Source organism: Gorilla gorilla, chromosome 12 (genome assembly GCF_029281585.2).
Source record: "Gorilla gorilla gorilla isolate KB3781 chromosome 12, NHGRI_mGorGor1-v2.1_pri, whole genome shotgun sequence".
Lineage (NCBI taxonomy): Eukaryota > Metazoa > Chordata > Mammalia > Primates > Hominidae > Gorilla > Gorilla gorilla.
The window spans coordinates 114,968,903-114,995,733 of record NC_073236.2 but is presented as its reverse complement, the minus strand read 5'-3'; the positions used below and the strand labels follow the sequence as shown (position 1 = coordinate 114,995,733).

The window sequence follows — 26,831 nt, the reverse complement described above, 5'->3', positions numbered from 1 at the left end:
CATACTGCTGACCCGGCTGGGCGCGGTGGCTGATACCTGTAATCCCAGCACTTTGGGAGGCCGAGGTGGGTGGATCACAAGGTCAGGAGATCAAGACCATCCTGGCTAACACGGTGAAGCCCCGTCTCTACTAAAAATACAAAAAATTAGCCAGGCGTGGTGGCGGGCGCCTATAGTCCCAGCTAATAGGGAGGCTGAGGCAGGAGAATGGTGTGAACCCGGGAGGCAGAGCTTGCAGTGAGCCAAGATTGCGCCACTGCACTCCAGCCTGGGCGACAGAGCGAGACTCCATCTAAAACACAAACAAACAAACAAAAACAACAATAACAACAAAAAAACCATATTGCTGACCCATTTTCATATCTTAAAATTATAAACAAAAGTACAAGCTCCGGCTATTCTATTTATCAAGTCAGAGCAGAGTGAGGCTGACATTTGTGGAAACTGAGGTTTCTCTGCTCACCTTGGTCGTTTAGGGCACCCTCTCCTTGTTCCCCTCTCAGTGTCCAGGTCTCCCCAGTTCTTGCCATCTTCCCTCTCTCCTGTCTCAAAACACTGTGTTAGGACCAGATCCCAGAGAGTGCCCCACCTGGAGGTGATAATGATTTGAATGTTAAGTCTAGGTCTTTAATTCCGTTTCTTCATGCTCCTGCTCCCAACCACTTAGGAAGTAGATCCAGAAATCAGGCAGTTGGGGCGCAACAGATCAGTTTCAGATGGATGAAAGTTGAGTTGGAGGCTGGGGCTTAGGTGTGTGGCCACAGCCTGAGATAATGCTTCACTTTGGACTTGAACTCCTCACCCCATCGCAGACATGTGGGTTGCCACAGGCCTCCCTGGAGGGTTGGAGCCTGCCCTGGGGAATATGGAATGGTAGGAAGGGGCTAGATCGCAGAAGGCCTTGAATGCCTAGCTAAAACGTCTAAATTTGGGCTTTGTGTTTTATAGGAGTTGTTGAGGATTCTTTTGAGCAGATGACATATCCTGACCTGCTACATTCTTCCAGAGGATTGATTTGGGATAAAAGATGGTTTGGAAAAGAAAGGCTGTCAAGAGAAAACTGGGCCGGGCGCAGTGGCTCACGCTTGTAATCCCAGCACTGTGGGAGGCCGATCACCTCCCACCTCAGGCAGGTGGATCAACCGAGGTCAGGAGTTTGAGACCAGCCTGGCCACCATGGCGAAACCCCGTCTCTACTCAAAATACAAAAATTAGCTGGGTGTGGTGGTGTGTGCCTGTAATCCCAGCTACTTGGGAGACTGAGGCAGAGGAATCACTTGAACCTGGGAGGCGGAGGTTGCAGTGAGCCAAGATCGTGCCGCTGCACTCCAGCCTGGGTGACAGAGCGAGACTCTGTCTCAAAAAAAAAAAAAAAAAAAAAAAAAGAGGGAGAAAACCGGTGAGAAGTTGCAAACTAACCGCTCCTGGAAGACAGTGGTCCAAATCTAAGAATGCTCTCTAGTATTCATTCCGCAAGGGTCTCAGGCCTCTCATGAAATCTCAGGCTGACTTACATTCGCGTTAGACACATTCAGGTTTTGGGCTGAGCATATCCATGAGTATTTGCAGATAGTAATTTTTACAACTATTAAATAATTCATGCTGACATTGTTTTCCCTCTTGTGTTCTTGAAAAAGATGCTGTTTCCCGCACAGGCAGTGGTGAAAATAAATTAGCCACCTGCTTTGCCATCCCTTTTCCAATCTTGCTGTGTCCCATGGGGGATGCCAGGCACTGCTGGGCGCCTTTCTGAAAGTGTTCTATTCAGTAGAATATGTGCTGAGTTTTTTTTTTTTTTTTTTTTGGCAAAATCAGGCCTTAAAAAAAAGTTACACTTCTTAATTTTCATTTAAAAAATTTCTTTTTCACTCCATTAAAATTCATCTCCGTGAAATGGGTTCAGAGTAGTTTTAGCAATTCTGTCTGTCACCCATTCTGAGATGCTGCTGGCGCCACGTGCAGCCATCCCCTGCTGAATGGGAAGCAAGTGGCAGAGCTGAGTGTGCACCCAGAACCCTAGTGTTGGGGTCTGTGGTCAAGGAGGCCCCCACTCTCCTTTCATTCGCAGTCCCCCACCCCCAGCCCACACTACCTGCCAGTTCTACATCTGTTTGGACAGGAAGGCTTGCAACCCTGCTCTGCTATTTTTAGGAAGCACTCACATTGAGTCAGCCTTTCTGCTGGCTTCACACCCTCTGCTCGCCGGTTCTCGGGCTGTCTGCCTTTTCAGCAGGAGCCCGGGGCTCACATCCTCAGACAGTGAGCACAAGGCTTCTCTTCTCCCTGCCCATCTCAGCTTTGGTCTGCACCCCCGTTTTTATCACCTTCCTAGAACAAGGGCAGGCTTTTCTAGGGGTCCATATTTTCTTGTTTCTCTCATTAAGAGCTTCCCAACAAGTCATACACATTAACGTGGATAGAGCTGGAGGCCCTTCCTCTTGTTCACAATTTTGCATTAATATAGCTATAAGCGGGAATCGTTTTTTTTTTAAATCAAGTCTACATTCAAACATGCTTTTAAACTAAAAATAACTGCATTTAAATAACTTTAGAGAGAATGATATAAAGGAGGATTTAAATGTTAGCTGTAAATTGATACTCACTCTTCATTATTTCTTATCCCAGAGTATAGCCAAGTGACTGGCATAGAAAAGGTGCTTAATAAATGCTTGATGTAGGAAGGAATAAATGAATAAATTCTAAAATGTTAATAGTTTTGTGATGTGTCCCTCTCAAGGGTGAAACTTGTAGTTTAACACACAGAACTTTTCTTTTCTTTTTTTTTTTTTTCAGACTGAGTCTCGCTGTGTCGCCCAGGCTGGAGTGTGCAATGGCACGATCTCGGCTCACTGCAAGCTCTGCCTCCCGGGTTCACGCCATTCTCCTGCCTCAGCCTCCTGAGTAGCTGGGACTACAGGCGCCCACCACCGCGCCCAGCTAATTTTTTGTATTTTTAGTAGGGACGGGGTTTCACCGTGGTCTCGATCTCCTGACCTCGTGATCTGCCCGCCTCGGGCTCCCAAAGTGCTGGGATTACAGGCGTGAGCCACCGCGCCTGGCCAGAACTTTTCTTTAATAAATTGCAAATGGTAGAGTTTTCAGGTGTCTGTCTAGGTTGCACCAGAAATATTTCAGGTGACTGAGTTGTATTACAGTTGTTGGGATGATTTCTTTCTTAAGTTACCCCATATTCAATTTAAAATGGCTTAACCAGTAGAGAAAATGTATTACCTCTAAAACAAGCAGTCTTTGGATAGGACAGGTCTAAGGTTAGTTATTCTAGTGGCTCGATAATGACTTTAAGGTCTATGTACTTTCCACTTCTTCCCAGCTGCCTCAAGGGTATCAGCTTTGCTATCACAGGCTTACACTCCTCATGGTTGCAAGGTGGCTGCCACAACTCCGCATCACATGCAGACATGACAGTGTTCAACGGAGGAGGAACAGTCTCTTCCCACGCCTCTCTTTCAGGACTTTAGAATACCTTACCAGAAGCTCCCCAGAAAAATGTCCCATATATATGTGTGTGTGTGTGTATATATAATAAATATATAAAAATATATATACATATATATATTTTTTTTTTGAGACAGGGTCTCATTCTGTCACCCAGGCTGAAGTGCAGTGGCGCGATCTTGGCTCACCACAGCCTCAACCTCCTGGGCTTAAGTGATCCTCCCACCTCAGCCACCCTTTGTAGCTGGAACTACAGGCATGTGCCACCACACCCAGTTCCCTTATATCTTTTTGGCCAGAGTAGGGTCACATGCCCACTTCCAAACTAACACTGGCAATAGAACTGGTACCACTGTGGACAATTTCAGTCATTCATGGTTTACAATTGAGCCATGTAGTAGAGGTAGAGACACCTAAACACGTTAGGACCCTTCCAGCAAAGAAAAAGGGAGAGCTATTGGATGGGCCATCTACAGTGCTGGCTGTGGCGCCCCTCAAAGGCCAGGTCTGATTCCCAACGAAGCCAACTCTAGTCATTTTCCTAGGAGATTTTATAAACCAGGGAACTAGTTAAACACATTTCATTGAGAAAGTTACACCAAGATTTGATCAGCTAATGAGAAATACATTTAGCTGTTAAGGGTACCCCCACTTTTCTTGCTTCCTTACTCTCAAGGAGACCCCTGTTTTCAACATTTTCAGTTGTATTCTGTGACTTTTTTCATTTGGCTGGGAATGATGGGGTTGAAGGATCTACAATCTATTTCACAGTTCAGCAACAGAGGCCATTCATTCATTCATTCATTTATCAAATATTTCTTATGCTTTTATTAAGCACTGCAGATACAAAGATTTTTTAAAAGGTCAGGTTTTTGTGGAGACCCTGCCCTCCTGAGGAGAAGATCTACTAAATATGCCTGGGCAGCAGAGGAGACTCCTGAAAACCTTTCAGAAAAGGAATTGTTGGAGCTGGATGTAGAAGTTGAGTGAGAGTTTTCCAGGTGGACAGAGGGGGAGGGAGGGCGTGTTGGGTCGAGGGCAGCATGACAAAGGCACAGGCCATGTACCGTGGTGTGTTCAGAGAACACCACGCTCAGTGTGCCTAGAGGACGGGAGAAGGTAAAGAGGTGGAAACACAGAGGCGGCAGATGGAAGGATGTCGGATAGGGATGGGATCTGAAGTCAGCCCCCGATTTGAATCCAGGTCCCACTTTTGCAACAGCTCAATGGTTGCCTTCATGTCCCAGGGCTGCATAACAAATTACCACAAACTGGGTGGCTTAAAACAAGTTATTCACTCATGCTTCTGAAGGTCAGAGGTCCAAAATCGGGGTGTGTTGGGTGTTGGCAAGGCTGTTTCCCTCTGAAGGCTCTGAGGACGAATCCAGCCCATGCCTCTCTGCCAGCTGCTGGTGGCTGCTGGCAGCCTCAGGTGCTCCTTTGCTTGGGGCTTTAAGATTCCGTGCTCTGCCTCTGGCTTCACTAAGCCTCCCTTTCTCTGTGTGCCTCTCTGTCTTTCCTCTTCTCTTTGGAGTTGACAATGGATTTAGGGCCTGCCTTAACCCAGGATGATCTCCTCTCAAGGTCCTTACCTTAATCACATCTGCAAAGACCCTGTTCCAAATAAGGTCACACTTTGAAGTTCTAGGTGGGCCCATCTTTGGTAGACCGTAAGGCAGCCACTACAGTAGTCTTAGATAATTAACTTACCCGCTCTAAGCACTTTTCCTTATGCAAAGTATAGGGATAAAATATTTATCCTAAGGGGTTATTGTGAGATTCAAATATAATGCTTTTTCATTGCTTAGGAAGTACTTGGTCTATAGTAAGTGCTCAATAAATGGTAGGAACGCGGATATTATCCTATAGGCAACAGAAAGCTTCATAATGTAGACGTTTGAGGAGGGAGAAAAAGAAGTTGCTTTCCAAATTTGCCCTCTTTTTTTTTTTTGAGACAGAGTCCCACTGTGTCACCCAGGCTGGAGTGCAGTGGTGCAATCTCAGCTCACTGCAACCTCCACCTCCTGGGTTCAAGCGATTCTCCTGCCTCAGCCTCCCGAGTAGCTGGGATTACAGGCACGTGCCACCATGCCGGCTAATTTTGCATTTTTTAGTAGAGACAGGGTTTTGTCATGTTGGCCAGGCTGATCTCAAACTCCTGACCTCAGGTAATCCGCCCACCTTGGCCTCCCAAAATGCTGGGACTATAGGCGTGAGCCACCGCCCCTGGCCAGGGATGTGCAAGTGCCCAGGCGATGCTGAGGCCACTTTGAAAATCACTGTCCTACACATCTGCTGTGCTTTGCAAATAGGAGGTGCTCAATAAGTCCTTGTTGCAATGAATCCTATACTTTCTAAAATGAAGCTTCTCTCTTAGGGCGACAAAGACTATTCAAGACTTAATACCAACTAATAATGCCGATTGTAGACTGCTAGTGAGTTGTCAGATCTTCCTGCATACAACTTTAAACCATGATATCAATTAATTAGACTTCAGCCAAATCCATCCCAATAAATACACTTTACAAAACCCCAAACCTTGCTCCATTAAACATTCCTTGGCAATATGGAAGGGATACTCTCTGGCACAAGATTGAGGAGCTTTGGGGCATTGGTTAACTTCATCAGGTCTACAGGGAAAATCACAAGAGGTGAGTTGCCTGTATGCCTCTGATAGTGAAAAACAGTGTGGTGTAGCCTTTAACAGATATATATATATATATATATATTTTTTTTTTTTTTTTGAGATGGAGTCTCACTCTTGTTGCCCAGGCTGGAGGACAATGGCATGATCTCGGCTCACTGCAACCTCTGCCTCCCAGGTTCAAGCAATCCTCCTGCCTTAGCCTCCTAAGTAGCTGGGATTACAGGCGCCTGCCACCACACCTGGCTAATTTATGTATTTTTAGTAGAGACGGGGTTTCACCATGTTGACCAGGCTGGTCTCGAACTCCTGACCTCAGGTGATCTGCCTGCCTTGGCCTCTCAAAATGCTGGGATTACAGGCATAAGCCACTGCGCTCGGCCTAACAGCAATATTTTAAAATATTGTCATCAGTCAACATACTTAGTGCCTCCTCAAGTGCCCTGTGAGGAATCCTATGAGAGAGAAGACTTTGAGACATCATCCCTACCCCAAGCACTAAGAATGTAGTTGAGGAGTTGAGATCAGAGGGAAGGTTCCTGAGGGGTGGGAGGAAAGCTTGGTTGCTGGAGGCCGCATTAGAGCCAAGCTCACTTTCCCCCTTTCCTGGAGTCGACAAAGTGCCAAGCCAGAGTTTGCTGTCACAGCTTGTGAGATCTTATTGGTTGGTGATGTTATTTCTCCTCAACTTGAAATCAACCATAGTGAGTATCTATACTATAGGAATCAAGCAAAAGCTACCAATCAGGGTTTCTCCCACCCCCCTCCCAAGGGAGCCAGTTTGCCAGCACACCAGTCACTCCTCGGGCCTAGTAGAAAACTTGAAGCAGCCTGAGAGGTTGCAGTTGCAGTTTCCAAGAGGAGCCTGGCATGAAATTGGGTCTGACATGGCACCAGAGCCTCAGAGTGGTGATGGCTGGAAGAGAGGCCTGAGGGGATGGGCCTCATGGCTGGGATGGGGAAAGTGGCCCAGAGTTACCAACCCTCCAGGGGGCAGGGGGCAGAGCAGGGAGGCCTAGGGCCAGCCTGGACAACTAGGAGGACCAGTGCTCATAGCTCCAGTCTGGAGGCCACGGAGGGACCAATGACATCAGTGGGAGATCGACCAGTAGGACCAGCTAGAGGCAGCCAAGGCTGTGAGGGTAGGGGATGGCAAGTGGACAGAAAACGTTTCTCTTGGCCAGAACGAGAGGTGAGGCACCCCCACCACAATTTTAGATCTCCCCTGGGGGGAAAGAGGGGAGCAGAAATGTGAGGGGGAGATGATCTTCCATTTACTGAGTTTTAATCTTGAGTTAATTGTGTTTAAAACCAGAAGTGACTAACTTACCTTAAGAGGCAAATTTTAAGTTTTCCCATCCTTGGTGAAAATGTGAGCGTGGGAGCCAAGATAACTCCTGTTTCGTAAAAGAATGTCTTTGAACATCTGTATCTTATGGACTTGCTACTGAAAAAAAAATTTTTTTTGCTTCTCCCACCCCCACCAAAATCAAGTCAGGGTTACCTCTTTACCAGGAAACATTTTTCCTTTCTTTTCTTTTCTTATTTTTTTTTTCTGAGATGGGATCTCACCTGTCACCCAGGCTAGAGTGCAGTGGCATGATCATGGCTCACTACAGCCTCAAACTCCTCAGCTCAAGTGATCATCCCTCCTCAGCCTCCTGGGTAGCTGGGATTACAGGCCCAAACCACCACACCACCGCAAACAGATAATTTTTAAAATTTTTATTTTTTAACTTTTTATAAAGACAGGGTCTTTACGTTGCCCAGGCCAGTTTCAAACTCCTGGCCTCAAGTGATCCTCCCACCTCGGCCTCCCAAAGTGCTGAGACTATAGGCGTAAGCCACCATACCCATACTACTGAAAATTTCAGACCTGTGATTTCATCTCAAACCTTTGTAAAATGAGATGCCATAATCACTATTTCATGTAGTAAGAATTTAAGGTTTTTCTTTAATTAAAATAAAAGAGGGCTTACCCAGCCATGGTGGTACACACCTACAGCCCCTGTTCCTCAGGAGACTGAGGCAGGTGGATTGCTTGAGTCCAGGAGTTTGAGTCCAGTCTGGGCAACATGGCAAAAACCCGTCTCCAAAAAAAAAATACAAAAATTAGCTGGGTGTGGTGGTGTGCACCCGTAGTCTCGGGAGGCTGAGATGGGAGGATCACTTGAGCCTGGAAAGTGGAGGCTGCAGTGAGCCAAGATCACACCATTGCATTCCAGCCTGGGTGACTGAGGGAGACTCTATCTCAAAAAAAAATCTATATCTATCTCTGTATATAATTGCTTAAAAAATAAGGGTTCAACAATGCCTGCTATTCCAAACTTTAGGAAAAGCCTAATTCACACACACACACACACATATATTTATTTATTTATTTTTCTTTTCTGAGACGGAGTTTCACTCTTATGATCAGGCTGGAGTGAAGTGGCATGATCCCGGCTCACAAGTGGCGTAATCTTGGCTCACTGCAACCTCCGCCCCCCGACCGGGTTCAAGCAATTCTCCTGCCTCAGCCTCCCAAGTAGCTGGGATTATAGGCACCTGCCACCACTCCTGGCTAATTTTTGTATTTTTAGTAGAGACAGGGTTTTGCCGTGTTGGCCAGGCTGTTTGCAAACTCCTGACCTCAGGTGATCCACCCGCCTTGGCCTCCCAAAGTGCTAGGATTACAGGTGTGAGCCACCATGCCCAGCCAATTTGCTAATATTTTAAAAATTAATTTTTATTTTTTCCTCTCCTTTTTTTGCAGGGATGGGGGGTGTTGAAGAAATCCCCCCAAAGAGGAGGTCTCTCCCAGCATCCCCACCTGTTCTTAGATTATTAAACTCTCAGTTAATGTTGCAGTGGAATTAAATGCAAAAAGCCTGGGAAACCTAGTTTTTACTGGCTTTGTAAAATTTCATAAAATAATGGTCTTTAAAAAGGACCTCAGGTGTTATCTAATTAAATGGCCTCATCTAATAACGGAGGAAACCTAATCTCAGAAGGTGAATCCACTTGCCCAAGGCTACTCTATTAATGAACAGGAGAGATAAGACTCTATCCCAAGTCTTCTAATTTCAATTCTGCTGCTGCTGTGTTATGTGAGAGTAGAGTTTACGGATATGTAACTACCTTAAGTGGATTTGAAATCCCAGCCAGGGATTTCAATCAGCACTCTGATTGCTATGTTAGCTTTCTGAAAAATTTCTAAGTGATTAAAAGCTTGTTTTCCCTGTAGTCTGAAATTTCTACTAATGTAAAGAAGCAGGATTTCATGACAGCCTAGAGTCACCATACTGTAAGAGGTCCCCACAAACAGCTTCAGAGTGAGCTTAAAAAAAAACTGGTGCTATGCTTAGTTTTTGGTTTTGTATAGCTTTCTAGATGACCAAAGTACACTGTAATTGACATTCATTTGGAAAACTCAAGCAATATAGACAGGATTGGACGAAAAGTGAAACTATCCTAACCCCATTCCCTAAATTACACTTCCCGGGGACAAGCTTTAGAGTTTGGTGAATATAAACCACCTTTTTCCTATGTAGTGCTAGTGATTCTAACACAAAATGCCTGACCACGTTTGGGGGCGAGGATGGGGTGGGAAACAGCCCTTTTAGAGCTTCCTGGGTTTTAACTATGACAAAAGAATGTTAGGAATATGAAAATCACTCAGAAACAAAATCCTTAGAGTGGGTCTCTCCCTGTCTCCTGCCTCATAGGTTATTTAACTCTCAGTTACTGGCTTGGGTGGAGGTCCCTTAAGACATGATTTTCAAGCCATTCTGGAGGCATCAGAGGTCCTATAAGAGTTTAAAATTTCATTAAAAAAAAAAAAAAAGTGGCCAGGCATGACAGCTCACGCCTGTAATCTCAGCACTTTGAGAGGCCAAGGCAGGTGGATTGCTTGAGCCCAGGAGTTCGAAAGCAGCCTGGGCAACACAGGGAGACACTGTCTCTACAAAAAAATAGGAAAAATTAGCCAGGTGTGCTTTGTTAAACAGATGCTTGAAGGCAGCATGCTCGTTAAGAGTCATCACCACTCCCTAATCTCAAGTACCCAGGGACACAAACACTGCGGAAGGCCGCAGGGCCCTCTGCCTAGGAAAACCAGAGACCTTTGTTCACTTGTTTATCTGCTGACCTTCCCTCCACTATTGTCCTATGACCCTGCCAAATCCCCCTCTGTGAGAAACACCCAAGAATGATCAATAAATAAAAAAAAAAAAAAAAAAAAAAAAAAGGAATCAAAAAAAAAAAAAAAAAAAAAAAAAAAGAAAAATTAGCCAGGTGTGGTGGCATGTGCCTGTGGTCCTAGCTACTCAAGAGGCTGAGGTAGGAGGATCACTTAGGCCCAGGAGGTGGAGGTTGCAGTGAGCCGAGATTGCACCACTGCACTCCAGCCTGGGTGACAGAGTGAGACCTTGTCTCAAAAAAAAAAAATTAAAAAAAAGAAAGCAAGAAAAGAAAGAAAACATAGGCTCGGTGCGGTGGCTCACACCTGTAATCCCAGCACTTTGGAGGCCGAGGCAGGAAGATCACGAGGTCAGGAGATCGAGACCATCCTGGCCAACATGGTGAAACCCCATCTCTACTAAAAATACAAAAATTAGCTGGGCGTGGTGGTGCATGCCTGTAATCCCAGCTACTCGGGAGGCTGAGGCAGGAGAATTGCTTGAACCAGGGAGTTGGAGGTTGCAATGAGCCGAGATCGTGCTACTGCACTCCAGCCTGGCGACAGAGAGAGACTCTGTCTCAAAAAAAAAAAAAAAAAGAAAACGTAATAAGTACATCCACCAAATTCCATATTCTAAAGCACTCATGTTAACTCTTTCTTGGTTTGGGCACACCTCAGAAAGAAGTTTCTGTCATTCCTCTGCATACATGCAGGATTTGATGAGGAAAATTATCTATGGTGGTCTTTAAAAAATATATAGACCTCTTTAGGAGAACTGCTTGAATCCAGGAGGCAGAGATTGTGGTGAGTCAAGATTGCGCCATTGCACTCCAGCCTGGGCAACAAGAGCAAAACTCCCTCTCAAAAAAAAAAAATATATATATATATATATATACAGACATATATATATATATATATACAGACACACACACACACATATATATATATATATATATATATATATATATATATATATACAGACACACATATATATATATACCTCTTTATGTCCATCTAAGCAACCTGGTAAAGCAGGTACAATATGACTTATGAGTGGGAAGCAGAATATTTTAAAATTTGGATCCTGAGCCTGATAGTATATAGTGGGAAGCTGAGTTCTGAAAATGGGCAGTCTTGGGTTTTAATAGCTTTTTCCCCCTGCCCCCCAGGCTGGAGTGCAGTGGTGCAATCACGGCTCACTGCAGCCTTGATCTCCCGGGCTCATGTCATCCTCCCACCTCAGCCTCCCGAGTAGCTGGGACTACACGTGTGCCACCATGCCTGGCTAATTTTTGTGTTTTTTGTGGAAACAGGATTTCACCATGTTGCCCAGAGTGATCTTCAACTCCTGAGCTCAAGCAATCTGCTGTGTCTTGGCCTTCTAAAGTACTGGGATTGCAGGTGTGAGCTACCTCTCCCAGCGTGAATAGCTTCCTGTGTGGCCTCCGGCAAGGCATTTAACCCCTCTGAGCCTCGGTTTTCTCATCCATAAAATGGGGATAACAATATAAAAATAAAAGACATCCATGCTCTTAAGAGTCATTGGTTATTTCTGGAACTTCTCTTTGACTATCTTTCTTTCTTTTCTTAATTCTTTCACTTTTTTTTTTTTTTTTTTTTCCCAGCTGGAATCTTGTTCTGTCCCAGGCTGGAGTGCAGTGGCACGATCTGGCTCGCTGCAACCTCCGCCTCCTGGGTTCAAGCTATTCTCCTGCCTCAGCCTCCCGAGTAGCTGGGATTACAGGCATGCACCACCACACCGAGCTAATTTTTGTATTTTTAGTAGAGACGGGGTTTCACCATGTTGGCCAGGATGGTCTCGATCTCCTGACCTCACGATCCTCCTGACTCGGCCTCCTAAAGTGCTGGGATTACAGGTATGAGCCACCGCACCCGGCCCTCTTTGGCTATCTTTCTAAGGTTATTTAATATCTCATAATTTCTACCATCTAGCATCTTTCTAACTACCCTTCTCAAGACCTCAGTCTTCTACTCCATCTAATCAAATCTTTCTCTTCCTTTAAGCAGTCCCCAACCTCTGGGATCTTGTTCATTTCTTTGGAAGAGCGGCTTAGCTCTTTGCCTCACAGCACAATGTCGGAGTACCTTCCCTCATAGCTAAAATTTCATCAGGAAGCAGCATTAAACAGAGCTTCTGCCTAGCACTGCCTTCAGCACGAGGCCCAGCAAAAGCTCTTAACCCAGTTTCCTTGAATACGATTCATTTTCTTGGGCAAGGTGCTCTCCTCCACCAGCATCTGTGAGCAGGAGAGATTACCATCTTAGATCTAAACCCTGCCATCTTCCTCAGGAGGCACAACTGCCTATTCGCTTCTTCTAGAAGGGGTGAAGTTACCAATGTGAACTTACAGATTTGTCCTAATAAAATGTTGCTTTTAGCTCTTTAATATATAGGGGTCCCATGTTGGAGTTTACTAGAAATACAGGGTTTAGTCACTAAAAAAACAGTTGACAACCACCGACTTGGGGCTTTTCTGTTTGCTCCCTGCTGGTCAGAAGGGAGACAGTTTCTTCTATTTTTCCTTTTTTTTTTTTTTGAGACAGAGTTTTGCTCTTGTCGCCCAGGCTGGAGTGCGTGGTGCGATCTCGGTTCACTGCAACCTCCGCATCCCAGGTTCAAGCAATTCTCCTGCCTCAGCCTCCCGAGTAGCTGGGATTACATGCATGTACCACCACTCCCAGCTAATTTTTGTATTTTTAGTAGAGATGGGGGTTTCACCATGTTGGCCAGGCTGGTCTCGAACTCCTGACCTCAGGTGATCCACCCGCCTTGCCTCCTAAATTGCTAGGATTACAGGCATGAGCCACCGTACTTGGCCTTATTTTCCTTTTGAACCACTAAGATCCTTTCTTTCTTCAGTATTTATTCAATTTACTTTTCATTCTCTCATACTCCAAAACTAGCACAATGTTTACATCCTGACATCTGAGGACATAAGACCTTCTTATCTTAATTTCTCTCAATCATAGCAGATTTTTACATTCTCTTCCTAATACAAATGCGTTCATGAGTTACAGCTGCTGATTTTGTAATTACCAACGAATTGTTTTTGGATGCAAGGAGACATTTTCTTAAAGTCACAGCATTTAGAACAGTCAACTGACCAGAGTTTTAACAAGGAGGTATTATAGGTACACATTGGTTTATATAACTAAAACAACAAACTTAGATTTTAGATATTTTCCCTTAAAATGAATCCAGCTTTCAACTGCTTTAGAAGAATTTGTTAATATTTTCATTATAAATATACAAACTTATATATAAAGAAATCCCTAACTAAACGTTGGAACTGTTTCCTTTAATTTAATTATTTTATTTTATTTTGAGACAGAGTCTCACTCTGTTACCCAGGCTGGAGTGCAGTGGCATGATCTCAGCTAACTGCAACCTCCGCTTCCTGGGTTCAAGCGCTTCTCTTGCCTCAGCCTCCTTAGTAGCTGGGATTACAGGTGTTCACCACCACCCCTGGGAAATTTTTGTATTTTTAGTAGAGACGGGGGTTTCGCCATGCTGGCCAGGCTGGTCTTGAACTCCTGACCTCAAGTGATTCCTGCCCCCACCTTGGCCTTTCAAAGTGCTGGGATTATAGGTGTGAGCCACTGCGCCCAGCTGGAACTATTTCCTTTAGGCCAACCTGAAAAACTGAGCTTGGCATAATGATAATGGTTGCGCTCTCAAAAAAATAAAAGCATTTAACAACCTACATGATCTTCAGTATATAGTAGCAATAAGAGTATTAATTCTGAAATTGTATATCTTGAAGATTTATAAAAAATGCAAACTTGCTTCTTCAGAAATAAATTACAGAAAAAAAGAAACTTTTCATTACACAAATTTTAAAAAATGACACTAGACTGTAAGCTCCACAGGGCAGGGATTTTTGCCACTTCTGTGCTCTGCTAGATCTCCAGTGCCTAGAACAGGGCCTGGCACATGGTAGGTGCTCAGTAAATACATGGTGAATTAATATATATATATATTTTTTTTTGAGACGGAGTCTCGCACTGACGCCTGGGCTGGAGGGCAGTGGTGCGATCTCGGCTCACCGCAACCTCTGCCTCCCAGGTTCAAGCGATTCTCCTGCCTCAGCCTCCAGAGTAGCTGGGATTACAGGTGCCCACCACCATGCCCAGCTAATTTTTTGTATTTTTAGTAGACAGGGTTTCACTATGTTGGCCAGGCTGGTCTCGAATGCCTGACCTCGTGATCCACCCACCTCGGCCTCCCAAAGCGCTGGAATTACAGGTGTGAACCACTGCACCCGGCTGGTGAATGAACACTTTAACAATAAAGTTTGATTAAAAATTTAAGAAATTAAAGGTGCCTTCGATAGGCAATGGATCAACTGGAAACTAAAAAGCCAGATAATTTTGCATCTTAAATTGACCCTGAAACGAACTGAATAAGTCCAGTTCTTCTTTTCCATTTACAACTGGTTATTGGTTTAAAAAGCAGCCAAAGACTCCAGTTGAGAAAAACTAAGTAATTGGATATATTTTAATACATAAAATGTTACACTTGTTAAATGTTACTGACCATAGCTTTCTCATCCCTGCTTATGATCCTTGTTGGCTTTTATTTTCTAACATTCTTTAGGCTGCAGGTAACAGAAAGCAAACTCCAACTAAACTGAAGCAGTAAACAAGTGGAAGGACTCTGAGGTGGCTGACGAGCTTGACAAACAAGCTCATGGGCCCTCCCTCAAGAACTAGAAGGCAAGGCTGAAAACCATCAGGACTCTGCCTCTCGCTGGATGTCTGCTTCATTCTCAATTTTTTCCCATGAGGTTGGAATCAAGGTTGTCAGCCATCACTGGGACTTCTTCCTTTCCTGAGAGAAAGTATCTTCCTAGCTTCAGTTGGAGAGATCCTAGGGAAGGACACCTATGTGACCTATTTGGGGTCACATTCCTGTGCTGTGGACTGGTGTCTGTGACCAAGGAGGAAAGATGGGAAAGAACTTGAACTTTGAGGCCAGGCGCAATGGCTCAGCAGTGGCTCACGCCTGTAATCCCAGCACTTTGGGAGGCCGAGGCAGGTGGATCACGAGGTCAGGAGATCGAGACCAGCCTGGCCAACATGGCTAAAATTACAAAAATCTACTAAAAATACAAAAATTAGCCAGGTATGGTGGCGGGCACCTGTAATCCCAGCTAATCGGGAGGCTGAGGCAGGAGAATTGCTTGAACCCAGGAGGTAGAGGTTGCAGTGAGCTGAGATCACACCACTGCACTCCAGCCTGGGTGACAAGAGTGAGACTCCATCTCAAAAAAAAAAAAAAAAAGAAAAAAGACCTTGAACATTTTGAACATCTCCCCCTTAGACCATGTTAGCAGGATGAAGAGGACAGAGTAGCTTCCCTGAAAGAGGGGTGGGCCATTCTCAGGAATGTCTTACTGAGGGTCACAGTCGGTGAGGAACTGGATTGGCTTCTAGCTTAGTATGTTTTCAACTAAAGACCAGTGTTTCCACAAATAAATGCAGCCCACAGACCGGTGTTTGATACTTGGCTTTACTTTATAAAAATACACAACTTAAATACATATGACACTCTGTTTACGAGACATAAACTGGTAGATTTAACATTTTCAGTTATTTCAACAGAAAGAAAATATGTAAATTACCTTGTAAGAGCAAAGAGTTCATTTATAGACTCTGCTTTCACAGTTAAGGGGGAAGAACGCCCAGGGGCAATCAATGCAGGAAGCTAACCAACACTGTCCAGCTCTCCAGCAAAACTCATCTTGCCAACAGGGCCTCTATTGCACTGCCTAATATTGCACTGCTCGTTAGACACCATCTCACTTATCCATGTCACCAGTGTAAGCTTTTGTCTTCTCTAGAAAAGTTTAATGGAAAAAAACGATGTACAAACAGTAAAACTGTATCTTACAATTGTGCTAAATACCAATTATGAGAAGTACGAACCTCTCTTCACTTTGCAAAGCTTGCAATGGAAAGTAGTTAGCTATATTTTGCAGCTAAGTTCATTTTCAAAAGTTTTACAAAACCTTTGATTCAGAGTAAGCTTGATGGGGTACAGTGGCAAAGGAGGTGACATTCCCATGCCTAGTGGAATTAGTTGTAAGACGGGCACTGTCACTGTCAAAGGCAACAAGCACATGGCTTACAGCTCCACCTTTCTAACTTTTGGCAAAATCCCTCCCTTCCCCTTGTGATGTTGTCATTGTTCAATGGGGCACAGCTCCTTTTTTTTTTTTTCTTTTTTTTTAAAAACTGATTCAGAGCTTGCAGTGGCTGCTTACTTACTCTGGCTATCTTTCAGAAATTTAGCTGCCTTATCTATGGCTCGTTTAACTAACAGTGAATTAGGTACTAGTTTATAGGTATAAAGAAATAGTTACTTAGTTGAGGATTCAATATATGAGAACATACTAGAGTAAGTTTCCTGAGGTAAATGTATGCCTTAAAGAATGATGTGCAATCTATAAAACTAGCATTTTCTCTTGGGTAGCAACACAATGACCCCCAAGTCTGGATTTTTAAATTAACAGGCTAAGAAAACTAAGGACACATTGATATAGAGAAATAAAATGACAATGCTGAAGTCAAAGAAATATTGACAGCTGAGATATCAATTCAAAAGGAGGCATGAAGGGGAACAGAGGAACAGAAGGAGGCTGTATTTTAAAGTGCTTAGGTAGGTTAGAAGATGAATTTGAAATGCCTCCAGGGATTTCTAACAAGTTTAAAAAGTGTTACTTCTTGGTGAGTCAGATGTTGAAGACATGGCTTTTCTTTAATAATAGCTATTCAAACTTTTTATTCTTTTTTGAAAAACAAGATTCTCTATAAAAACGTTTTAGCCATTGTAATTATTCTGCTAGCTGTTACCCTCACTAATGTATTTTGAAATCCTAACTGGCTGAAGAATTTTTAATAAGGTTGAACTACAAAGCACACATTTGCACCAAGAATTTAAATTAATGCATAGATGTCTGTGAAATTCTGCATGAAGTTAGTGCCAAAAAAACCTTTCCATTGCAGATCATGCTTTATTTCTTAATATTCTGCTGAAGGATTATAGAAATCAGAAAAATTCTAGGACCCTGAAGCTTAACTTATTTTATTCCTTTTACGTAAATGAAGTGGTATATGGCCATTCTTAACATTAATAATGAAGGTGCTGGAAACTGAGTCTCAAGACCTAAGAATCAAGCTCAGGCTAAATTTCACCAACTCACACATAAGGATATGAGTGGGAGCACTAATGAATTTTCTCTGCTATAATTGCTCATCTGTGCAATACGGCTGAATGAGGTTCCCAATCTAGTATTTAATAACAGTGATGAAAACTGGCACCAGCTTTCATAGAGGGCCACACATTCAGTGAGTTGTCGTGTCAATTCGGGCTGACGCTACCATGCACGATCCCTCATTCATATGACTTCTACATTCTGCTGTGAGGACAGACATGTCTGAGTGCTTTCAGCATGATAAAGGCCTTCCTTAAGCAAAATTTAGGCCCCGAAGAACTCTGGGTTGGAGTTCTGTAGCCTCAGAAGCCAGTTAAAGGCCAGAGGAAAACCTCGCAAGAAATAACATATATCAATCAGTTCATTTAAAAAGTTGTTTTGATATTACCAAGATGAAAAGTGCAATGATAAAGCAACGCTCTGGTTTCCTGAAGACAAGCTCAGTGCAGCCCAAGTACAGGCATACAGTAAAAAGCTGCTGTGTGGAAAATCCACAAGACTGCAGTGGGCTTGGATTGGAAGAAAGTGGCTTTTCCTCTTAGGTGGTAAGGTAGATGCTCTTTGGCAATCGATATGGGATAGCTTTTTAAAATTCACAGGACAGGAAGATTTTACATACTTTCAAGCCCCAATTAGTACAGCTAATTGAAAGTATATAAAAATGTGAATTAGTGTGGTTGCAGCTAAAAGTATGAGTGATGTAACAAGAATGATGACGTAATGAGTCAAGTGGTGAGACTAGTTCTATAAGCACCGTAAGGAGTGCCAGTCCTAATACATGAACTTCATCCACCCCTTGTATATCAAGGAGACTGTGGCCAGAGAATGTATTTTGTAAGTTATAGTTTAAAAATACTACTCTTCAGAAATTTGGAGCCCAAGCAGGAATTACAGAGATTCCTCCCAACAGAGGCCCTGAGATCTCCCCTGACTGCCACCCAAAGGATCCACACTTGCCTCTGGTCAAACAGATTCAGGCCAAGGCTTAGAAGAGGGAGGAGGCAGTGGCCAGAAGCCAGGGACTCTAGAGGAGAGAAATGATGGCAGATGCGGGGTTCAGAAAAAACACAAGACGGGAAGGGGAAGAGGGGAAAAAAGGAAGAAACAATACTGGTGAGGAAGTGCAGAAGAGGCCAACTTTGCTGAGGAGTGGCCCTGCCTTTCTCACCTGCCTGTGGCAAAGGCTGGCAGTAAGACAAGGGCTAAGACGCATAAGGAGTCTCTCCTACTGCATCAAGCTTGCCCCGAGCTTGGCTGGCCTTTTCCTCTGCTGATGTGCATAATCTTTAAGTGCGACCTCTAAGTACCTTTTTTTTTTTTCTTTAAGAGACAAGATCTTACTATGTTGCCCAGGTGGGACTTGAGCTCCTGGGCTTAAGCAATCCTCCTGTCTCAGCCTCCTGAGTAGCTGGGACTACAGGCAGATACTACTGCAGCTGGCTCCTCCAAGTACTTCTGTCTTGGGGCCTGATTCCTCATTCCCAGGTGCACAGTGCTCTCTACTGCTACCAGCAACCATTTCTATGGCAAGGGAAAGGCCTCAGATCCAGGGACAGGATAGGCAGCAGCCAGTGTACCTAGAATTTGTGGCTGCCACCACCTTTTCTCTTAGGACTGGCTTGTCTCTCCCACTGGTGGCTGCAGAAGAGGAACAGAGTGAATATCATAAAGGAATGCTCAATTCAGAACTGTATCACCTCATTTTACAAACTCCCAAAGGGCTGCCAAGAGTCATCATTATAGATCGATAGGTTAAAATACCACCTAAGGAACTCATTGTAAAAGCAGCAACTTGTCTGTAAGGTCACACCAAACTTACAGGGATTCTGATGTTGTTTGCTTCCATTTTTGTTATTTTCTTCTCTGATGATGAATTCCGTAAAAAAGAAAAAGTGAAAGGGTCCTCTTGTCCTCTCTTCCCTCCCTCCAGGAACCTCGTGGATTTCCCCAAGTGAAATGTCTAAGGGATACTATAATTACAGAGCTGACGAATGAGAAAAAAATTCAGAATTATCTAGAAATATGAAATGAAGTACAGGGTGTAAGTGATGCTCAGTTCTCTTCACTTCATACAAATGCAGGTCATTTCTCAGTAAAATGTCTACGAAATGGGCACCTGAATTACTGATATACAAATGACAACACATGAATGAAAAGAGCAGTGAGATTCTGGGAAGGAAAACTCCACGTTGGTTATTTCACCTCTAGGGAAAGTCTGTTTGCATTTGAGTCCCACATGTGGCTTTTTTCTCTACTTTCTACTTGATGTTTTTCAGGAGGGCTGTCCGAGCATTCACAACTGCTTTGAAGGCATCTTCACTGCCAGGTGCTACACATTTGTCAGGGTGAAGAAGCACAGCAAGTTTCCGATACGCTTTATTGACTTCATCCCTGGGAAAAGAAGCCAAGATCTACGTTAGTAACAGAGTCAGCCTAACCCACTGCATGTTAGCTGTTTGGACACACATAGTATCTCTTACAGTGAACATATCCTAAATTATTACCCTTTCTCAAAGGCAGGATTAAAGGACTAGAAAACACACAACCAACCAATAAATAATATGTAATATATAACACAAATTGAAAAAATTATTATTGCACAATGCAAAAAGTATATAAATGCTAACGAAACACTTAGTAAAATAATAATCAGATGAAAACAGGCAGTACTTGGCACCTCACAGGCACTCAGCGTATCTTTGCTGATTGAAAGAATAAGGGCTTGGGCACCAGGGAAGGCATCCAGAGTTGCCTTCTGAAAGAAGGGGTTCTGGGAGAGAACCAACAGTGGCCTGGAATGGAGCCCAAACACAGCACAGATGGGAAGCAAAACAACCCCAACACCTGGGCTTGATAAACAATCACAACAGTAGGTGTTTCATGACAAGTGTGTGCTGGGAAAACTGTTTCTTGAAGTTAGGATACAGGAGGTTGTTACATAACCCAGGCATGAATGAGTACAAGTTTAGATTAACGTATTTGTGGAAGGAAACAAGGGAAGATAAAAGATAAAGAAAGAAATGGCAGAAGTGGATGATGAGCTGAATATCCGGGAGGAGAAGATGAAAAGGGGCTGAAATGAGCTCCAAGGTCAAGGTCACGAGGAATCTGAGGCCCAAGAAGGTGACACCACTCAGCAAGCAAGGGATGCTGGAAAGGGGAAGCCCAGAATGACAATGAGCTCACGAGACCAAAGAAGAAACACGAAAGAGATCAGTATTATCCAGAGAGGAAAGGAGCAGTAGCAGTGCTTCTCCAATCCGGCGGTTCCCATAAACCAGCAGCGCTCCAGGAGAGAGCTGCAGGCTTCTGAGCTCCTCAAAGAGCCAAAACTGGCTGGGGAGGGGCCTGGACACATCTGTCCCTGTCCCCACTGGTCATCATCCTCTGGTGTCAGGCCTCCCAGAGGGCTCTAAGTACCCAGCCACTCCCCAGTCAGATTAAGCTCTGTCTCTACCAGATGGTTTTATTTCCCACCTTCCTTTTGTAATTCAGGGTTCCAGTGATCCTATAAGCTATATGGTGCTTTACCAAATGCCCTAGCCTTTCTCCTTTATTTTTATCGAAGGATTTCTAATGTGGCTCTCCAAATCAGATGGCCTTTGATACCTTGGCTATGATGGAAAGTTTTATGTATCAGCTTGGAGAGACTGAGGTCATAGGGTCATGTTAACAGTTCTCCAAGTCTTAGGCATACATTCTAGGGCCTTTTCTGCTTTCTGCTCTTAGAGAGGTCCTGAATTTTCTTGTTCTAGCAAGAACCTCCTTCTTTCATAAGGATACTCTGGGGGACCTTCCTGGTGCCCTGCGTGTTGTTTTTCTACATGTGTAATTCTGATAATTCGCTAACAAGAATGACATTCTCCCTCTCTGAAGCAATTTGAATTGTAAGAATTTTTATTTGTCCCAAAGACCCCGTGTCCTTGAGGAAGGTACAGCATCCTCCCTCTTCCCCACAAGGGAGTCCTGGGAAGGGCCCTTCCAGCCACTCTGCCTCCCCAGAGAGGGTGTCCACATGGGGTCAGTAGTTACACCTGGTCCTCTGCACTAAGAGTGCCTTTCAAGATTTGCAGGTAGCAGGAGAAACTCTCAAGATGTAACAAATACATCAATTCCATTGAAGACGAAGATTTTCTTAAAGTTCAAGAACAGTAAACACAGTTAACAGTCAACAAATACCAAAACTCTCTGTAACTTAAGAAAAAAATGTTTTAAGGTTTTTTCCCAAATGTACTTAGTGCCATATAAAATTAGTTTGCTAGGCCCAGTGGAATAAAGGTAAGAGAAGCACATGTTTCTATTGGTTAAGGATATGAAACCTATAGGGGCCTGTAAGTTCTGGTAAATTTCAATTAACCAAAGTGAATACATAAGGAACCCTAAGTTTCTTCTTTCTTAATGAATATTGTTCTAAGTCTACTAACAAGTAGATAAAGTAATTGTTTCTTAAGTTTAGAGCCAGTATCCCTTGGAGATGACACAGAAGAATTCAGAAAGAGACTATGAAGGTCTAAAAAGAAATGTAAAATATACAGATATACAGATTCAGCACAATCTTACTGAAACCCTACTGGCTTTTTTTTTTTTTTTCATAAATGGAGAAGCTGATCTTAAAATATATATGGAATTACAACAGATCCTTAATAGTGAAATAATCTTGAAAAAAAAAATAGGAAGACTCACATTTTTGAATTTCAAAATGCACTAAAAATCTACAATAAACCAAAGAGTATAGCACTGAAAAAAAAAAAAAAGATCCCGATAAACTCTGTGCCCTACACATGAGGTCATCTGAATTCCCTGACAGTTTGAAAGCATCCTCAGTATCACCTGGTGAATGAGTGTGCCCAATAACAGTTTTCCCCTTCCCTTCCCCGCTTTCCTTCTGGACTTGAAGATACGCTGTGAGGTCAGAATGGAGAAGAGATGTGTAGTGCTTTGGGTGCTGACATGGCAATTTCAAGACATACTTTTTTCTTTTGTGAGAATCAAGGTGAAAAAGTAGGAAGGGTGAAGTATGTGGGGGGAGTCTGGGTGCATATTGTACTACACTACAATATGTGTAGTAACGGTAGAATTAGACTGTTGAAAGTTACATAACCATAATGAATAATAATTTAATTTTTGTACAAGCAACAAAGAATAGTGATTGAATTTTTTTTCTTAAATAACTCTTTTGACTAAAATAATTAACATAAATACACACACAGAGGGCTGGGTGTGGTGGCTCACGCCTGTAATCCCAGTAGTTTGGGAGGCTGAGGCAGTTTGATCACCTGAGGCCAGGAGTTCAAGACCAGCCTGGCCAACATGGCAAAACCCCATCTCCACTAAACATATAAAAATTAGCCGGGCGTGGTGGCATGTGCCTGTAATCCCAGCTACTCAGGAGGCTGAGGCAGGAGTATTGCTTGAATCCAGGAGGCAGAGGTGTCAGTGAACTGAGATCACGCCACTGCACTCCAGCTGGGGTGACAGAGTGAGACTCTGTCTCAAAAATAAAAATAAAAAATAATAAATAAACAAATACACACACAGATGAGGAACTTGCAGGGCTTTAGAGACAAAGACAGAGACAGTCAAACATACAGTGTTCCAGGGTAAGAACCAATTATACCACTAACTCCGGGGATTCTTGAACATGTTTAATCTCACTGAATCCCAGTTTTCCCACCTATAAAATGAAATGTTTGACAAGTTGATTGCCAACATGCTTTCCTCCTCTAACATTCTATGATTGAATAATTCTCTTTTGTTAGTTCTTTTTTAAGGTTACATTAGCTTCAAGGCTCTTCTTGTTCCACACAGATGAAAGCAGAGCATACCATTTCATGAAGTATTTATGCACGTACATGGCACAGTTTTCTCACCAGGCAACTGTGCCCTCTATTTTGTCTCTTTGGTATTCAGCTAATTCAGTGAAACTGAGTCATTCTAATATATTTTCATACATCTTCGTATTTCCAGCCAACTGGAGGAAGATATACTGCACCTATAATTTTGGTGATGGAGTCTTTCTTTATGATAGCAATCAGCACTAAGTATCCCAGAGCGCTTACCTTGAGGCCCCAGGTTTGACTCCCAGCATGTCCCAACTGTCTTTACTATTTCGAATTCTGCGAATGGCATCTGCTTGTTCTTTGGTGAAACTAGCACTGCTATTTGTGGTAGGGCGTTTCCCGCCATTTTCACATAAATCAACTATGGATATATAAAAGGTCTACAAGAAGAAAACACAACCCAGGGTAGAAATGATTTTGTGAAAATAGGAATTCCTTTTAAGCATCAACTTAAAAGACTTTTAATACATTCCAGCAACTCTTAGAAGTCATGTATAAAGCAAATACACACTTTGGAAGATTTTTTTCTTTTATACTATTTAAATATATATATTCATATATTTTAATACACAAAAAGTATAAGGAATAAAATTAAAGTGGCTAATAATCCTACTTTCAGATAACCACAATTGAAGTTAAAAAGTAACAGATGGGCAGGGCATGGTGGCTCACGCCTGTAATCCCAGCATTTTGGGAGGCCGAGGCAGGCGGATTGCTTGAGCTCAGGAGTTTGAGACCAGCCTGGGCAACATGGCAAACCCACGTCTCCACACACAAAAAAAATACCAAAATTACCCGAGTGTGGTGGTGCACGCCTGTAGTCCCAGATACTTGGGTGGCTGAGGTAGGAGGATGCTTGAGCCCAGGAAGTGAAGGCTGCAGTGAGCCCAGATCATGCCACTGTACTCCAGCCTGGGTGACAGAGCCAGATCCTGTCTCAAAAACAAACCAACCAACCAAAACAACAAAAGTAATGATGAACATTGTTAGAAAAATTCAAATAGTAAAGAAAAGTGTAAAATGAAAACTGTGTCTCTCTACTCCTCAAGTTCCTCTCCTGGAGGTAACCATTGTTAATTTTTTTTGAGCATCCTTCCAGAAAAATTTACCATCAGTATGCCAGTATATACACAGATCCATACTCTTTCAACATGTACTAAAGGAGATCAGACTAAACACATCTTAGCACCTTGTATTTTTTTCCACATAATGCGTCCTGGAATCTTTCTATAGCTACATGTAGAGACTTTCTTTGTTCTTCTAAATAACTGTTCAGTATTGTATTGTGTAGCTGTACCATAATTTGTGTAACCAACTCTCTATTCTTGGACAAGTCAGTTGTTTCTAGTTTTTTTGCTACTATAAACAGTGCTTCAGTAAATTTTTCTTTTGTGTATACATCTCAGTACACTTGTGGGGATACTGCTTTAGGATAAATTCCTAAAAGCAGAACTGTTGAGAAAGAGTATATGCACATTTTAATTTTTGAGTCTGACAACCATTGTTAAAAAAAAAAAAGCTGTACCAGTTTACATTCCCATCACTGTGTGTGTGAGAGAGAGTGCCTACTTCTCCATACCCTCATTAACACTGACCATTATCAAACGTCTTAAGTGTTACTAATCTGATATATATCTAATATAGTTTGATTTGCATTTCTTTAATTAGAAGTGAAAGTGGGTATCTTTCCAAATGCTTATGGCCTTTTCTTTTTCTGCAAACTTCATATTCTTTGCCCATTTTTACAATTTTTTTTCTTTTTTTTGAGACAGGGTCTCTCTATGTTGGCCAGGCTGGTCTCAAACTCCTTGGCTCAAGTGATCCTGTCTCAGCCTCCTGAGCAGCTGGGATTACAGGTATGTGCCACTGCACCTGGCTACACTTTTCTGATTTTTTTTAGGTGAAAGCTTTTTTGACCCTGCTCATGTTTCATGTTCTGTGCACTGTAATTATTATTGAATAATACTCATTTACCACACTACAGCTACTTTTAAATGGACATATCTCCTCCTAATTTCTTTAAAAATCTTTTCCTCTTCTTTTTTGGATTCTTTTATAGTTCCTGTTATCTTCTAAAATTTTTATCTTTCTTTTAGACTCTCCTTTCTGATGTCTAGTATTAGCTAATCAACTTGGTAACCTAACAAGAAGCCTTGGCGTCTGAAAAGGGGTGTCAAAGGAATACCACTAGAGACCAAGACCCAAGACGTATTAGCTTGGCTTTAGTCTGTCTTAATATTGCTCTCTCTGTTAACAGTATCAATCAGATAAAACCATGTTACTTCCTGACATAAAATGTCTATTAAGTAGATAGGAAATAAAGAAAATATTTATTAAATTGAACCAGCAGGAAAGCACTACTTTTAAGTACTTACTTATAGAATACTGTAATTATTCTCTTCTTGTTAGCTTTTTTTTTTAAACAGACTAATTTATCCATTAGTTCTATCCAAGATGTATCTAAAAAGATAAAAGCCACATAAAAGGGATCACAGTTCACAGATGTTTGCTAGTTGTGTATCAGTAAGACTGTCTTCTAGCCTACGAGTTAATCTGAAATATGAATATTCATAGATTTCTGAGGGCACAAGGATTCATTCATCACACACATGGTTATAGGAGACAAGCCACAGTGTAGGCTATAGAATACTAGGATTGAGACCAAAGCCTGTTTAAATTTCATGTCTGAGTTCCAGCCATGACAGAGTAATGAATACTGGACTATACTTCCTGCCATCAACTACTATCGAACTGGAAAAAAACTGTTGGCAGTGGACAACAGCAAGTGCAAGACGGCTCCCTGAGAGATAAGCCCCCCAATCACCTGGTTGTCTGCTTGGAGTCCATTTCCTGACCACGTCACAGAGAGCTGGAGTCTGAGCAGACACAAGTCTCACTGAGCTAAGGAGGAGGTGGCTAGACTCTGCAGAGCAGGCCATTGGAGAGGAGAGAGCTGTGCAGAGCTGGGCACCAAGTCCATATGGGGGTCTCTCATGAGTCTGTGGCCAAAGGCTGGGCTATATATGCATAGGGTGAGATCACTCAAGGCTTACCAGATAACAGCTGCTATGGGGTTGAGAACAAAACCAACATCCTGAGGTCTAGTGGTGCTAGAGAAGAGCTATCCTGGGAACAGCAGGGTTTAGCCTTGTCAGAGTGGAGATATTGCCTTAACCCCTCATTAATTGCCCCACCATCTATTGAGGCACCACAGAAAGGCTGTGCCCTAAAAATTATAGACTCATCCTAACAAAACCTAAAACCAAGAGCTGACAAGATCTGCAAAAGAGACAGAATTTGGAAGCTGAGTCCTGCCAAATTAGAAGGGCTTGGGAAACACTTTGAACTTCCTTCAAATCCTTGCTATTAAGGCAAAAAAACAAGCCAATACAAGTTCATTGTAATTTGCCAATAATTAAACTGCCTCCTGAGGAATCAAAAATCAACACTAAACATTCTTCAATCAAGAATCAACAGTCAGGCCGGGTGCG

General features: G+C 42.9%; 1 protein-coding gene across 3 annotated transcripts in view; it reads right to left on the bottom strand.

The window, feature by feature from the left end:
• Window positions 1-15,781: 15,781 nt before the first annotated feature.
• The window catches only part of DNAJC27 (DnaJ heat shock protein family (Hsp40) member C27), a 30,404-nt gene continuing 19,354 nt past the window's right edge, over window positions 15,782-26,831 (bottom strand). The window contains exons 6-7 of one of the 3 annotated variants that reach the window (XM_004028932.5): window positions 23,560-23,720; window positions 15,782-19,891 (exon numbers count right to left, since the gene is read on the bottom strand). In XM_004028932.5, coding sequence (XP_004028981.1) covers window positions 19,759-19,891; window positions 23,560-23,720 — 294 coding nt within the window. In that variant the 3' untranslated portion in view covers window positions 15,782-19,758. Of the gene's footprint in view, window positions 19,892-23,559; window positions 23,721-25,715; window positions 25,801-26,831 lie in introns of those variants that run through there. The other 2 variants (XR_004069435.3, XM_055377577.2) reach the window with 2 other exon arrangements.